The following is a 14,333-nucleotide window of genomic DNA, read 5'->3' as shown; positions in this document are numbered from 1 at the left end:
GCCAAATAAGAGTAGAAAGTGGGGGTACATCTGCAGGTGGGTAGGATTTGTAAGAAGAACATCAAATCCAGCCAAAGTAATAATTCATATTGAGGATCCAAGGAGAGGTTGACAGTGAAGAAAGGTGCCTCCCTTTTTCTCTCAGTGGCAGAAAATGGGAGGTACACTATTTGTAGATGTTATTATACAGGCTTGGCTGGACCAAGGGATGCTAGCACACTAAGGGTAGGGCTGAGACCTTATTAAGAAGAGAATTAAAGAAATTCTACATACTGATTAGGACCCCAGTTCCAACCAAGGAGCTCTTAGTGCTGAGTGATATCTTCATAACACCTTCCACCACTACCCCCATTCTTGTTGAATTTTTCTGTAGAAAATAACATAGGCCCAAGAAAAGAGATTTACAAATACTAACTTTTGGTCCCCAAGCCAAATGTTGTTTTCTATTTCATTATCCTAAGGTGAGATCAACCACTCAATTAGTCCCACCCAAACATGCCACGCTTAATCAGCTGTTTAGTGTCTCATGAAAAAAACAAACAGCCGAGCAGCATAATACATATAAAGGAGAGTCTCTAAAATGAGGCTAGAGACCAAAGACAAAGAGGTTAAAAGTATTAATAATTCTAAAGGAAAGTGAAATGCTAGGATCAGAAGATAAAATTTTAAAACTTAATATCTTCAGAGATATAAGACCAAGTTGGTGTGATACAATAAAAGGCTGCCATTGATGGATAAAGGCCTAAATGTAAGGGCTAAAACTATAATACTCTTACAGGAAAATATAGGTGTAAATCTTCATGACCTTACATTAGGCAGTGATTTCTTAGGCATGATACCAAAAACATAAGCAACCAAAGGAAAAATAAATAAATTTCGGTTCATTAAAATTTTATAAAACTCTTGTACTTCAAAGTACACTATCAATACATTTAAAAGACAAATCACATAATGGGAGAACATATTTGTAAATCATATGTCTGATACGGGTGTAGTATCCAGATACTATTCCAACTCAACAACAGAAAGACCAAAATCCTATTTTAAAATGTAAAAAGAATTTGAATAGGTATTTCTCCAGGAAGATATTCAAATGGTCAAATAATCAAATGAAAAGATGCTCAACAAAATTAGCTATCTGAGACATGCAGATCAAACCACAGTGAGATATACTTCATACCATCTAGGATGGCTATAATCAAACAGAAAATAACAAGTGCTGGTGAGGAGAAACTGGAATCCTCCTACACTATCACTGGGAATGAAAAATGGTACAGTTACCTTGGAAAGCAGTTTGGCAATTCCTTAAAAAGTTAAACAGTTGCTGTATGTATGACCTAGCAATTCTAATTCTAGGTATATACTCAAGAGGATCAAACATATGTCCACAAAAAACTTGAACATGAATGTTCATAGCAGTGATATTCATAATAGCACTAATGTGGAAACAAACCCCACTGTCCATAAGCTGGTAAAATGTGGGACATCAATACCATGTTAATATAGATTATTTGGCCATAAAAAGGAATGAAATACCAATATATGCCACAACATGGAAACATTATGCAAATTGAGAGAAGACAGATCTAAATGGCTACATATTATATGATTCAATTTATATGAAATATCTAGAATAGAAGAATCCATAGAGACAAAAAGTTGATTAGCAGTTGAAGAGCAAGTGACTGTTAATGGGTACCAGGCTTCTTTTCAGGGTAATGAAAATGTGAAAATGTTCTGGAATTAGACAGACTGGTTCCAGACAGGAAAAGGAGTACGTTAAGGCTGTATATTATCAGCCTGATTATTTAACTTATATGCAGAGTACATCATGAGAAACACTGGGCTGGAAGAAGCACAAGCTGGAATCAAGATTGCCAGGAGAAATATCAATAACCTCAGATATGCAGATGACACCACCCTTATGGCAGAAAGTGAAGAGGAACTAAAAAGCCTCTTGATGAAAGGGAAAGACGAGAGTGAAAAAGTTGGCTTAAACCTCAATATTCAGAAAATGAAGATCATGGCATCCGGTCCCATCACTTCATGGGAAACAGATGGGGAAACAGGGGAAACAGTGGCTCCAAAATCACTGCAGATGGTGACTGCAGCCATGAAATTAAAAGATGCTTACTCCTTGGAAGGAAAGTTATGACCAATCTAGATAGCATATTGAAAAGCAGAGACGTTACATTGCCAACAAAGGTCCGTCTAGTCAAGGCTATGGTTTTTCCAGTGGTCATGTATGGATGTGAGAGTTGGACTGTGAAGAAAGCTGAGCGCTGAAGAATTGATGCTTTTGAACTGTGGTGTTGGAGAAGACTCTTGAGAGTCCCTTGGACTGCAAGGAGATCCAACCAGTCCATTCTAAAGGAGATCAACCCTGGGTGTTCATTGGAAGGAATGATGCTAAAGCTGAAACTCCAGTACTTTGGCCACTTCATGCGAAGAGTTGACTCATTGGAAAAGACTCTGATGCTGGGAGGGATTGAGGGCAGGAGGAGAAGGGGATGACAGAGGATGAGATGGCTGGATGGCATCACTGACTCGATGGACGTGAGTTTGAGTGAACTCCAGGAGATGGTGATGGACAGGGAGGCCTGGCGTGCTGCGATTCATGGGGTCTCAAAGAGTCGGACATGACTGAGCGACTGAACTGAACTGAACTGAACGATTGTAAAAGACCTACAAGCCCTTCTAGGACTAACACCAAAAAAATGATGTCCTTTTCGTTATAGGGGACTGGAATGCAGAAGTAGGAAGTCAAGAGATACCTGGAGTAACAGGGAAGTTTGGCTTTGGAGTACAACATGAAGCAGGGTAAAGGCTAACAGAGTTTTGCCAAGAGAATGCATTGGTCATAGCAAACACCCTCTTCCAAAACACAAGCGATGACTCTACACATGGACATCACCAGATGGTCAGTACTGAAATCACACTGACTATATTCTTTGCAGCTGAAGATGGAGAATCTCTATACAGTAAGCAAAAATAAGACCGAGAGCTGACTGCGGCTCAGGTAATGAACTCCTTATTGCCAAATTCAGACTTAAATTGAATAAAGTAGGGAAAACCACTAGACCATTCAGGTATGACCTAAATCAAATCCCTTATGTTTATACAGTGGAAGTGAGAAATATCTTCAAGGGATTAGATCTCATAGACATAGTAGCTGAAGAACTATGGACGGAAGTTCATGACACAGTACAGGAGGCAGTGAGCAAGACCTCCCCAAGAAAAAGATGCAAAAAGGCAAAATGGTTGTCTGAGGCGGCCTTACAAATAGCTGAGAAAAGAAGAGAAGTGAAAGGCAAAGATGAAATGGAAAGCTATACCCATCTGAATGCAGAATTCCAAAGAATAGCAAGGAGAGATAAGACAGCCTTCCTAAGTGATCGATGCAAAGAAACAGAGGAAAATAATAGAGTGGGAAAGACTAGAGATCTCTTCAAGAAAATAAGAGATACCAAGGAAACATTTCATGCAAAGATGGGCACAATAAAGGAATGGTATAGACCTAACAGAAGCAGAAGATATTAAGAAGAGGTGGCAAGAATACACAGAAAAACTATACAAAAAGAACTTAATGACCCAGATAACCACGATGGTGTGATCACTAACCTACAGCTAGACATCTTAGAGTGTGAAGTCAAGTGGGCCTTAGGAAGCATCACTACAAACAAAGCTAGTGGAGGTGATGGAATTCCAGTTGAGCTATTTCAAATCCTGAAAAAGGATGCTGTGAAAGTGCTGCACTGAATATGCCAACAAATTTGGAAAACTCAGCAGTGGCTACAGGACTGGGAGAGGTCAGTTTTCATTCAATCCCAAAGAAAGGCAGTGCCAAAAATGTTCCAACTACTGCACAGTTGCACTCATCTCACACACTAGCAAAGTAATGCTCAAAATTCTCCAAGCAAGGCTTCAACAGTATGTGAACCAAGAACTTCCAGATGTTCAAGCTGGATTTAGAGAAGGCAGATGGACCAGAGATCAAATTGCCAACATCTGTTGGATCATAGGAAAAGCAAGAGAGTTTCAGAAAAAACATCTATTTCTGCTTTATTGACTATGCTAAAGCCTTTGTGTGGATCACAGCAAACTCTGGAAAATTCTTAAAGAGATGGGAAAACCAGATCCCCTTTCCTGCCTCCTGAGAAATCTGTGTGCAGGTCAAGAAACAACAGAATGGGACATGGAACAACAGACTGGTTCCAAATTGGGAAAGGAGTATGTCAAGGCTGTATATTATCACCCTGCTTATTTAACTTATATGCAGAGAACATCATGTGAAATGCCGGGCTCGATGAAGCACAAGCTGGAAACCAGATTGCTGGGAGAAATATCAATAACCTCAGACATGCAAAGGATACCACCCTTATGGCAGGAAGTGAAGAAGAACTAAGGAGCCTCCTGATGAAAGTGAAAGAGGAGGGGTACTCTTTCTACCCCCTTCTGATGCCTATGTCAGAAGCTTTCTCTATCTCCTTTATACTTTAGTAAAACTTTGTTACACAAAAGCTCTGAGCTATCAAGCCTCGTCTCTGGCCCCGGATTGAATTATTCTCCTCCGGGGGCCAAGAATCCCGGCGTCGTAATTCAACAACAACCTTTCATCTTGGGGGCTCGTCCGGGATCCTTCAGGACAAGGTAAGGATGCTTGGAGCTCTAGTTCTTTGTCTCTTAGCGAACATGTTTTCTGCTGTGCTTTACTAACTCTATGGTGTGGTTGTGTAAAGGAATGACATGCCCTGCGTGAAGCAAGTGAGGAGCCTTGCTCTGTGGTTATACATCTTATGGGTGAGGGGCCTGGTGCCATTCTAAGTTTTGAGACACTCCTTTCTTTCATTAACAGACTGCTGGTGACTATATAATATCCAGCTAAAGACTACCAGGGGGTACTCTTTCTGCCCCCTTCTGATGCCTATGTCAGAAGCTTTCTCTATCTCCTTTATACTTTAATAAAACTTTGTTACACACACACACACACACACACACAAAGGAAAGTGAAAGAGGAGAGTCAAAAACCTGGCTTATAACTCAACATTGTAAAAACAAAGATCATGGCATGTAGTCCCATCATTTCATGGCAAATAGATGGGGAAATGATGGAAACTGTGACAGACTTTATTTCATTGGGCTCCAAAGTCACTGGAGATGGTGACTGCAGCCATGAAATTGTAAGATGCTTGCTCCTTGGAAGAAAAACTATGACCAACGAACCTATACAGCATATTTAAAAAGCAGAGACATTACTTTGCTACCAAAGATCCGTCTAGTCAAAGCTATGGTTTTTCCAGTACTCGTCTATTGGTGTGAGAGTTGTACCATAAAGAAGACTGATCACCAAAGAAGTGATGCTTTTGAACTGTGGTGTCAGAGAAGACTCTTGAGAGTCCCTTGGACTTCAAGGAGATCAAACCTGTCAATGCTAAAGGGAGTCAACCCTGAATAATCACTGGAAGGACTGATGCTGAAGCGCCAATACTTTGGCTGGCTACCTGATACAAAGAGCTGACTTGCTGGAAAATACCCTGATGCTGCGAAAAATTGAAGGCAACAAGAGAAGGGGTGACAGAGGATGAGATTGTTGGATGGCATTACCAACTTAATGGGTATGAATTTGAGCAAGCTCTGGGAGATAGTGAAGGACAGGGAAGCCTGGAATGCTGCAGTCCTTGGCATTGCAAAGAGTCATACAATCCTGAGTGACTGAACAAAAACAACAAAACTCAATCTGAAGGGTTAAAAATTAGGTTGAGACGCTGCTCAGAATGGCTGGTATCAAAAACTCTACAAAGAATAAATGCTGGAGAAGGGGTGGAGAAAAGGGAACCCTCTTACACTGTTGGTGGAAATGGAAACTAGTATAGCCACTGTGGAAAACAGTGTGGAGATTCCTTAAAAAACTGGAAGTAGAACTGCCATATGATCCCACTGCTAGGCACACAAACTGAGGAAATCAGAATTGAAAGAGACGTGTACCCCAATGTTCATCGCAGCACTGTTTACAATAGCCAGGACATGGAAGCAATGTAAATGTCCATTGGCAGATGAATGGATAAGAAAGCTGTGGTACATATACAATGGAATATTACTCAGGTATTAAAAAAAACACATTTGAATCAGTTCTAATGAGGTGGATGAAACTGGAGCCTATTATACAGAATAAAGGAAGTCAGAAAGAAAAACATCAATACAGTATATTAACACATTGTATATGGAATTTAGAAAGATGGTAACAATGACCCTATGTGCAAGACAGCAAGAGAGACACAGATATAAAGAACAGACTTTTGGACTCTGTGGGAGAAGGCAAGGGTGGGATGATTTGAGAGAATAGCTTTGAAACATGTATATTACCATACGTGAAATAGATGACCAGTCCACACTGGATGCATGAAACAGGGCACTCAAAGCCAGTGCACTGGGACAACCCTGAGGGACAGGATGGGGAAGGAGGTGGGAGAGGGTTCAGGATGGGGACACATGTACACCCGAGGCCGATTCATGTCAACGTATGGGAAAAACCACCACAATATTGTAAAGTAATTAGATTCCGATTAAATAAATTTTTAAAAACTGAATAAAAAAATAGGTTGAGAAAATTCTTAGAATCCAGGGAAATGAAGACAAAAGGCAGTAAATAGAGAAACATTAAGGAAAACTGAATATCAACCAAGGAGGTCACTATATAACTAAAAGGATTTAGAGAACCAGTAAACAAGGACACTGAGTAGAGGAAATAATTTTTTAAATTATACACACACACATCCCAAATCCTGTCCTAGTCTAAAGAATGTCACAAGATTGACAGATCTCACTGAAGAATTATCACAGTAAATGACAAAATTCTTACACTATGACACTACATAGTTAAGAAATTCTATAAAAATGGAGGTAATATATAATGACTTAATTTCATCTTTAACAAGCTTTCTTAGCCTCAGTACTATTGGCCTTTGGGGGCCATATAATTCCTTATGTGCAGGGGGGCTGTCCCATGCATTGTAGAATGTTTAGCAACATCCCCGGCCTCTACCAACTAGATGCCAGTAGCACCATCTCCTCCAATTGTGCCAATCAAAAATGGTTCCATATATTACCAAATGTTGCTGGGTGGCAAAATTGCCCCAGCTGAGAACCAGGGATCTAGAAAAAATAGATCTTAGAAAAAAATGGGTAATGAAAATGTTGAATTCCTCAACACAAGAGATTAGAAAACAAAGCAATGCCTTCAAAATGCTGCTGCTGCTGCTAAGTCACGTCAGTCATGTCCAACTCTATGAGACCCCATAGACAGCAGCCCACCAGGCTCCACCATCCCTAGGATTCTCCAGGCAAGAACACTGGAGTGGGTTGCCATTTCCTTCTCCAGTGCATGAAAGTGAAAAGTGAAAGTGAAGTCGCTCAGTCGTGTCCGACTCCTTGTAACCCCATGGACTGCAGCCTACCAGGTTCCTCTGTTCATGAGATTTTCCAGGCAAGAGTACTGGAGTGGGTTGCCGTTGCCTTCTCCACTTCAAAATGCTAGCAGCAAATAATTCCTAACCTGTAATTCCACATTCACTGAAATCAGTAAATCATTTGAATCTACTGCATCCAAAATTTTCAGATGTTCAAGTTCTCAGTAAGTTTATCACCAAATATTTTTCAGGAATGTAGGGAAAGAAACCAATAAAGAGGAAGTCATAAAAATGCAGAAAATGAAATCAAACTAAGGAGAGAGATTAAAGTTATTTCCTAGGACAAAAAGTATAGCACAAGTCCCAAACTGCCCAGCCATGGAATAGGACTAGAGAACACATAGTGTATAACTAGCACAAGCCCGGGGGGATCCAGGATGGCTCCATGGGAAAAAAAAGGAACTGAGAGGTTTTTTTAAGCACTTAATAATATAACGAGGTGCTTTAGACTTTACAAAGTATGGGGATAACTTAAAAGTATATACCTAGAAAAGTAAGTAAAGTGGAAAGTGAGACAATTATAAACTTAGGAGTTTATAAACTTAAGAAAAATATCAGTAACATGAGGTTCAGGTATAAGTGATATTTATGTAATTATTTAAACACTACTTAAACAGATTATGACATTGTTATCAGAGAGGATGTGGTAGAAGTGTTCAAGTTTGTGTGTGTGCTCCTTAGAAGTAAATGGATAATATCTAAAACTTAAATTGAGAAAAAGGATTTTTTCACCATATTATTTAGAAACATGGAAGCAAATATTATGGGGGAAAAAAACAGTTAAAAGGCTCAGAAGTTATCATCTCTGGGCAGTCAGACATGAGTACACTTGGAAAAATTGAAGTGTTGTATGACAAATATTTAAAACATAAAATGTCTAAACAATGATAAACATCATCTTTTAAAAACACATTGTATGGCAAAGGAAATGGCAACTCACTCCAGTATTCTTGCCTTGGAAATGCCATGGACAAAGGAGCCTGGTGGGCTATAGTCCAGTGGGGTCACAAAAGAGTGGGACATGACTTAGCAACTAAAACAACAACAAATTCCTTGACTTAGGTCCCTTCCAGGGCTTGGGCAGCTTACAACCTGCCATAAAAAATACCATAGATGGTGTGGATTAAGCAACAGAAACTTATTTCTTACAGTTCTGGAGGCTGGAAGTCTGAGCTCTGGGTGTTAGCAGGTTAGATTCTGATGAGATCTTTCTTCCTGGCTTGCAGATGGCCACCTCAGTGTGCCCTCACATGAGAGAAAGAGCAAGTTCTCTGCTGTCTCTTAGGAAGGCATTAATCTCATGAAGAAGACCCCTGCCCTCCTGAGGGTATCCAAACCTAATTATACCCCAAAGGCCCAGCTCCAATTTCCATTACACTGAGGGTTAGGGCTTCAATGTATGATCTTGGGAAGACACAACTGAGTCCACAGCACTTGGAAAAAACACTAATTTTAAAAATTAAAAGTAAACAGAACCATATGATCCAGCAATCCCACTTCTGGTTATATATCCAAAAGAAACAAAATCAGAATCTCAAAGGGGGAAAAAATCACATTGCAAATGTTATAAACATTGACAACTCTATATATTTGCTATCTTCTTAAGTGTATTTGCTCACTTATTTAGCTATGTTGAGTCTTAGTTGCAACATGCAGACTCTTAGCTGTGTCTTAGTTGCAGCATGTGGAATGATGGGATGCCAGGATGAGGGATCTAGTTCCCTGGCTAGGGACTCAACCCAGAGTGCCTGCTTTGGGAGCCGGGAGACTTAGCCAGTGGGTCACCAGGGAGGTCCCTATTTGCTCACTAATAAGAGGGCAGTTAAGTGATGCTAATATTTTAATATGCATCACACTCTTGTTTGTTAACCTTGTAGGGCTTATTGAAGCATAAGCAAGTTCTGTAGTTACATATTCTTTTGTTTTTATTCAAGTAAAATCTGATAGTTTTAATTATAAAGATAGGAATTTATTACAGATCCATTTTATATTATTTTCATCTATTATAAGCATCATGGAAATGTTTTAAGATGATGTTGAAAATTATTTCTGAGTGGGAGAATGTTAATTTGCTTTCCTTTTTATTCTTATTAAATGTTAAAATAACTAAAAGAATCATTTTCATACTAAAAGCCATTTATTATGAAAAAGAAATCATAACTCTACCAACTTTTTTCTACTTAACTGGGATTAAATCCTTTAAAAATTATATAGTAGGTGGTCTAATTAAACGATACCAATTTTGAAAGAAAGTACTCAGAAAGCATTCAGATAAAATATTAGTTCATTTGAGGAAAGACAATAGTGTTTTTGAAACAACACTACAGAACTCTAGCAGTTTACAAGGTCACAAAATTTTTTGCATAAGTGAAAAATGTTTAAAAAGCCATCATTTACAATAGTCAGACATGCAATAATAATCATAAAACAATTCTCTTAGTTATAACAAGTTATCAACGAACAAGCTCAACTATCAGGAACCTGAAAACACTTCTTAGAAAAATCTGACCTCCAAAACTTGAGAAACACCATTTCTCTGCTAAATGTTTGATCTCCCATGCAAAATGTTAAGGGCTTATCAAAATCGACAAAAGAGCAACAATAAAAACCACCTAGAGATTCGGAATGTAAAACACTTCAAACTATAAATAGGACAATACTTAACGAATGTGTGAATATGTAAGCTCTTCATATTAATGAAAGGGTTGGAAATTAATAGTGAATATGATCATTGATCATCTCTTGTCAAGTGAGATTCCTAACTGAACCCCAAACGATTTCTAAAGTTAGCGTTTTCCGCGGTGTCCATATCAGCTCCTTCACTCATGAGGCTGGGGACAATAGGTTTGAGAAATTTGAATTCGCCGGACCCAGTGCCTCCCATCAGACACACCTCGTACTGATAGCTCTGCGACAGGGTCCCCGTGCCGCTGACGTCCACCAGGTGGCCCGGGAAGTGGCCCTCGGGCACCGGGCAGCGACCCGCCGAGCCCGCCCCGCCCCTCCTGCACAGCCGCACCGCCACGAACACCAGCACCGAGAAGAGGAAGAGCGACGACACCGACGCCAAGGCCACCACCAGGGAGACGGTGAGCGGGTCGGCCGGCGCCGCGGCCGCCGCTTCCGCTTCCGGGGGCGGCAGGTAGGGCTGCGAGAAGCCGTCCACCAGCAGCACGTGCAGCGTGACGCTGGCCGACAGCGGCGGCTCGCCGTTGTCCTTGACCAGCACCACCAGCCGCTGCTTGGGCGCGTCGCGCTCGCTCAGCAGCCGCGCCGTGCGCACCTCGCCGTTGTGCGCCCACACGCCGAACAGCCCGGGCTCCGTGGCCTTGAGCAGCTGGTACGACAGCCAGGCGTTCTGGCCCGCGTCGCCGTCCACCGCCACCACCTTGGTCACCAGGTAGCCCGGCTCGGCCGCCCTGGGCACCAGCTCGGTGCAGGGCGCCGAGGCGTTCTGCAGCGGGTAGAGCACGAAGGGCGCGTTATCGTTGGCGTCCGCCACGAGCACGCGCACCAGCGCCTGGCTGCTGAGCGCGGGCGAGCCGCGGTCGGTGGCGCCCACGCGGAACTCGAAGGCTCGCAGGGCCTCGTAGTCCAGGGACTTGAGGGCGAAGAGGTGGCCGTTGTCGGGGTTGATGGACACGAGGGAGGCGAGGGGCACGGGCGAGTCGGAGGACGGCAGCAGCGAGTAGGTGACCTGGGCGTTGGCGCCCGCGTCTGTGTCTGTGGCGCTGACGCTGCCGATGTGCAGGGCGGGGCTGTTGTTCTCGCGGACCCACAGGGTGTAGGAGGTCTGGGTGAAGGCGGGGGCGTTGTCGTTGACGTCGGACACCAGCACGGTTATGTTGTGCTCCGTTTTCAGTCTGGGGGTTCCCATGTCAGTGACCGTGATAGTGATGTTGTACTCGGCTTTTTCTTCTCTGTCCAGTGCGCCTTCTGTGACCAAAGTGTAAAAATTTTCTATCGTGAGCTTCAGTAGGAAAGGGAGATGGTCTTGGATGGAACACATCATTTTTCCATTGTTACCAGTATCTGAATCTGAAATTCCAAAAACAGCGACCACAGTGTCAGGGGTGTTTTCTGGGATATCATTAATGAGTAGTGATATGGTCAATTCAGGGGCGTTGTCGTTTACATCCATTACTTCTACGGCTACAGTGCATTTTCCTGAAAGACCGCCGCCATCTGAGGCCTCAATTTCTATATGGTAAGATCTAATTTCCTCAAAATCCAACTTTTTTTTTAATCGAATATCCCCTGTGACTGTGTTTACTTCGAAGGCCTGAATGACTTGATTTGAGGATTGGAAAAATGAGTAGGAGAGTTCGCCATGGATCCCAGCATCCAAATCTCTAGCAGAAACAGTGATGACAAGGGAGCCTATAGGGCTGTTTTCTGGGACCTGCACCTGGTAGAGCTGCTGAGCAAATTCAGGGGTGTTGTCATTTATGTCCAGGACTATGATGAGGACCTGAGAAGTCCCAGTCTTGGGCGGTGACCCACCATCCATCGCTGTGAGGGTTAACCTGAGCTCAGGCTGCTCCTCACGGTCCAGCTCTTGGTCCAGCACCAGCTCCGGGTATTTTCTGCCATCGCTGTGATTTCGAGTAAAAAGGTGGAAATGGAAGTTGGAGCTAATTGTGTAGTTCTGTACTGTATTACTACCAACGTCTAAATCTTGAGCTATTTTCAAAGGATATGCAGACCCTGGATGGCTGCTTTCTGCTATTTTCAGTAGGATTTCATTTTCCAAGAATTCTGGGGCATGGTCATTTACATCTTGAATCTGTAATTCACCTTGAATAAACTGCACCGGGTTTTTCAGTAACACCTGGAAATGCAGTATACATGGATCCGTGTCACCGCACAAATCTTCTCGGTCCAGTTTTTCTTTTAGTATCAAATTCCCACTCTTCTGCTCGATCTGCAAATGCTGTTTATTCCCTTTGAAAAGAATCCGGGCGCCCCGAGAAACCAGCTCCCCTAAGCCCAACCCCAGATCTTTTGCTAGGTTGGCTACAAATGAACCGCTGTCCCTCTCTTCTAGAACTGAATACTTAATGATCTGACCGCCCGCCTCCCACAATAATAATAGAATAATAATGGCGGTCACTTGCCTTTTCTGAGTCACTTTGAGTAGCGATGTCTCCATCGTTCCCGAGTCCAAAAGATGCAGTATTTAATCAAAAAGTAGTTGTTTTGCGCCAGATCTGCTATCTTGGTTCTGTAATTTTGAGTTACTTCTTGTCATGGACTGACAAGGGGATAGCTGACTCTCTGAAACCTATCCCCAGCTGTGTAAATATTTCCTTTGTGAGCTACCAGAAACAGATCGCCTTTTATGGAGTCTAGGATTTTCACTCTCTTAGCCTGCAGCGCCACCAAGCGTTCTTCTTTACAACTTCAGGGAGTTTTCATTTCAAAGTATAATATAATATCAAAATTGCAGTGAACACGCTGTGGGTCATAAAATGTTATAAATTCCTTTCCTCCGCACCTGTAATGCAGTCTTGTCCAGGTAGGTAACAGCAGTTGTGAGAGCAAAATCAGTTATTTATCTAAATCGAATTCATTTTCCCTTTAAAGGTACAAGTTTGGTACGCAAAACTCAGCTCAAGACAAATTTATTTTTCATTTAATAAGTATTTCTCTGTGCAGGAATTATAGCTTCTCGGGATAAAATTGTAAATTAAGCACAAAAATTCTTGCTCTTGCAAAGCTTACATTCTATTACAAAATTACTAATTTGTTCTATGGTGTTAGAAGAAGTTATACATTTTTAAATCCAGATTTTACTCCCCAAAAAACTGCAGTGTGCCTGGAACTTCTGGGAAAATGTGACTTTTCAGTCTCTGGGATACACAGACTTTGGACCTTTTTTTCCTTCGTAAGTTCATTGTGTACATAGCCCAGTGAGAGGAAATGACTATTTGTTTTATTAGAAAACAGTTGTAAGTTATCAACTCAGGCAATGTCTTTCTGCAAACATGAAGAAGGCAATAAAGCCAATGAACTCAAAGTATATCTTTCTAGGGAAAGGTTTTGACCTGGCAGCATAGGGCCCACACCCCTGTATGTTTTATACCCTCTGGGACTATGCAGATGGGTTTACTGAAAACATCCACTGTACCAACTAAAGTCATGTGGTTGGAGTGAGAACAGCAGAAGCAGCAACTCCCCTCAAAGAAGAATGGAGGAGGATAGGGTAAATATCTGGTGTAAGTTTCCCCTATACTCACTAGTTGGTAATCATCTATGAAAAAAGAGCCATGATAGTTCACTTATCTGAACACACAACACAGCCACATATAATTTAGTTAAGCCCAGTTGCATTAAGAATAAAAAGAAAATACTCATTTGTCACTCTAGAATAAATTGCCTGACTTTGATGGGAAGTTGAAAAGAGGGACTTCTCATAATATACTACAAATATAACCAAACCAAATATGGGTTAAATTGTGAAAGTAAATTACTTTGTGGCTAACAAAGGTAAATGGTGCTTATACATCAGTGAAAGAGAAAAATCTGACTAGTAACCTGCTCCTAGTAACTAACTTAGGTCTTAGGAGGGAACACACATGTAGAAGCTTGAAAAATAGGCACAGGAGCTTGAAAAAATATAATCTGGATTTTCCTAAAAATACTTTTGAACTTTCAAATTGTTAGACAAAGACAAGGAAGTGAAATGTACTCTGAAGCACTTTATATTCTGTAATAGAGTTTGGCGTGAATGAGGGTGTTTTCTGTTTAGAAGGCAAATAAAAGGGTGATATTTAATAACTTTATTTACTGGCAAGGATACTATATTGTAGTGAGAATATTAGGATTACTTATTCCCTGAAGGTTATTTTTAAAATTCACTATTGG

The 14,333-nt window shown here is 41.4% G+C and overlaps 1 protein-coding gene across 1 annotated transcript; it reads right to left on the bottom strand.

The window, feature by feature from the left end:
• Positions 1-10,224: 10,224 nt before the first annotated feature.
• Positions 10,225-12,618, bottom strand: LOC138085433 (protocadherin beta-17-like). Its single transcript, XM_068979814.1, has one exon. The coding sequence runs from the start codon at positions 12,616-12,618 to the stop codon at positions 10,225-10,227; it is 2,394 nt and encodes a 797-aa protein (XP_068835915.1).
• Between the last annotated feature and the right edge of the window lie 1,715 nt (positions 12,619-14,333).

Source organism: Capricornis sumatraensis, chromosome 9 (assembly GCF_032405125.1).
Source record: "Capricornis sumatraensis isolate serow.1 chromosome 9, serow.2, whole genome shotgun sequence".
NCBI lineage: Eukaryota > Metazoa > Chordata > Mammalia > Artiodactyla > Bovidae > Capricornis > Capricornis sumatraensis.
This window is presented reverse-complemented; position numbering and strand designations above follow the sequence as displayed.

Coding starts and splice junctions, on each gene's coding strand:
- LOC138085433 (XM_068979814.1), bottom strand. CDS start 12,618: ATGGAGACATCGCTACTCAAAGTGACTCAGAAAAGGCAAGTGACCGCC.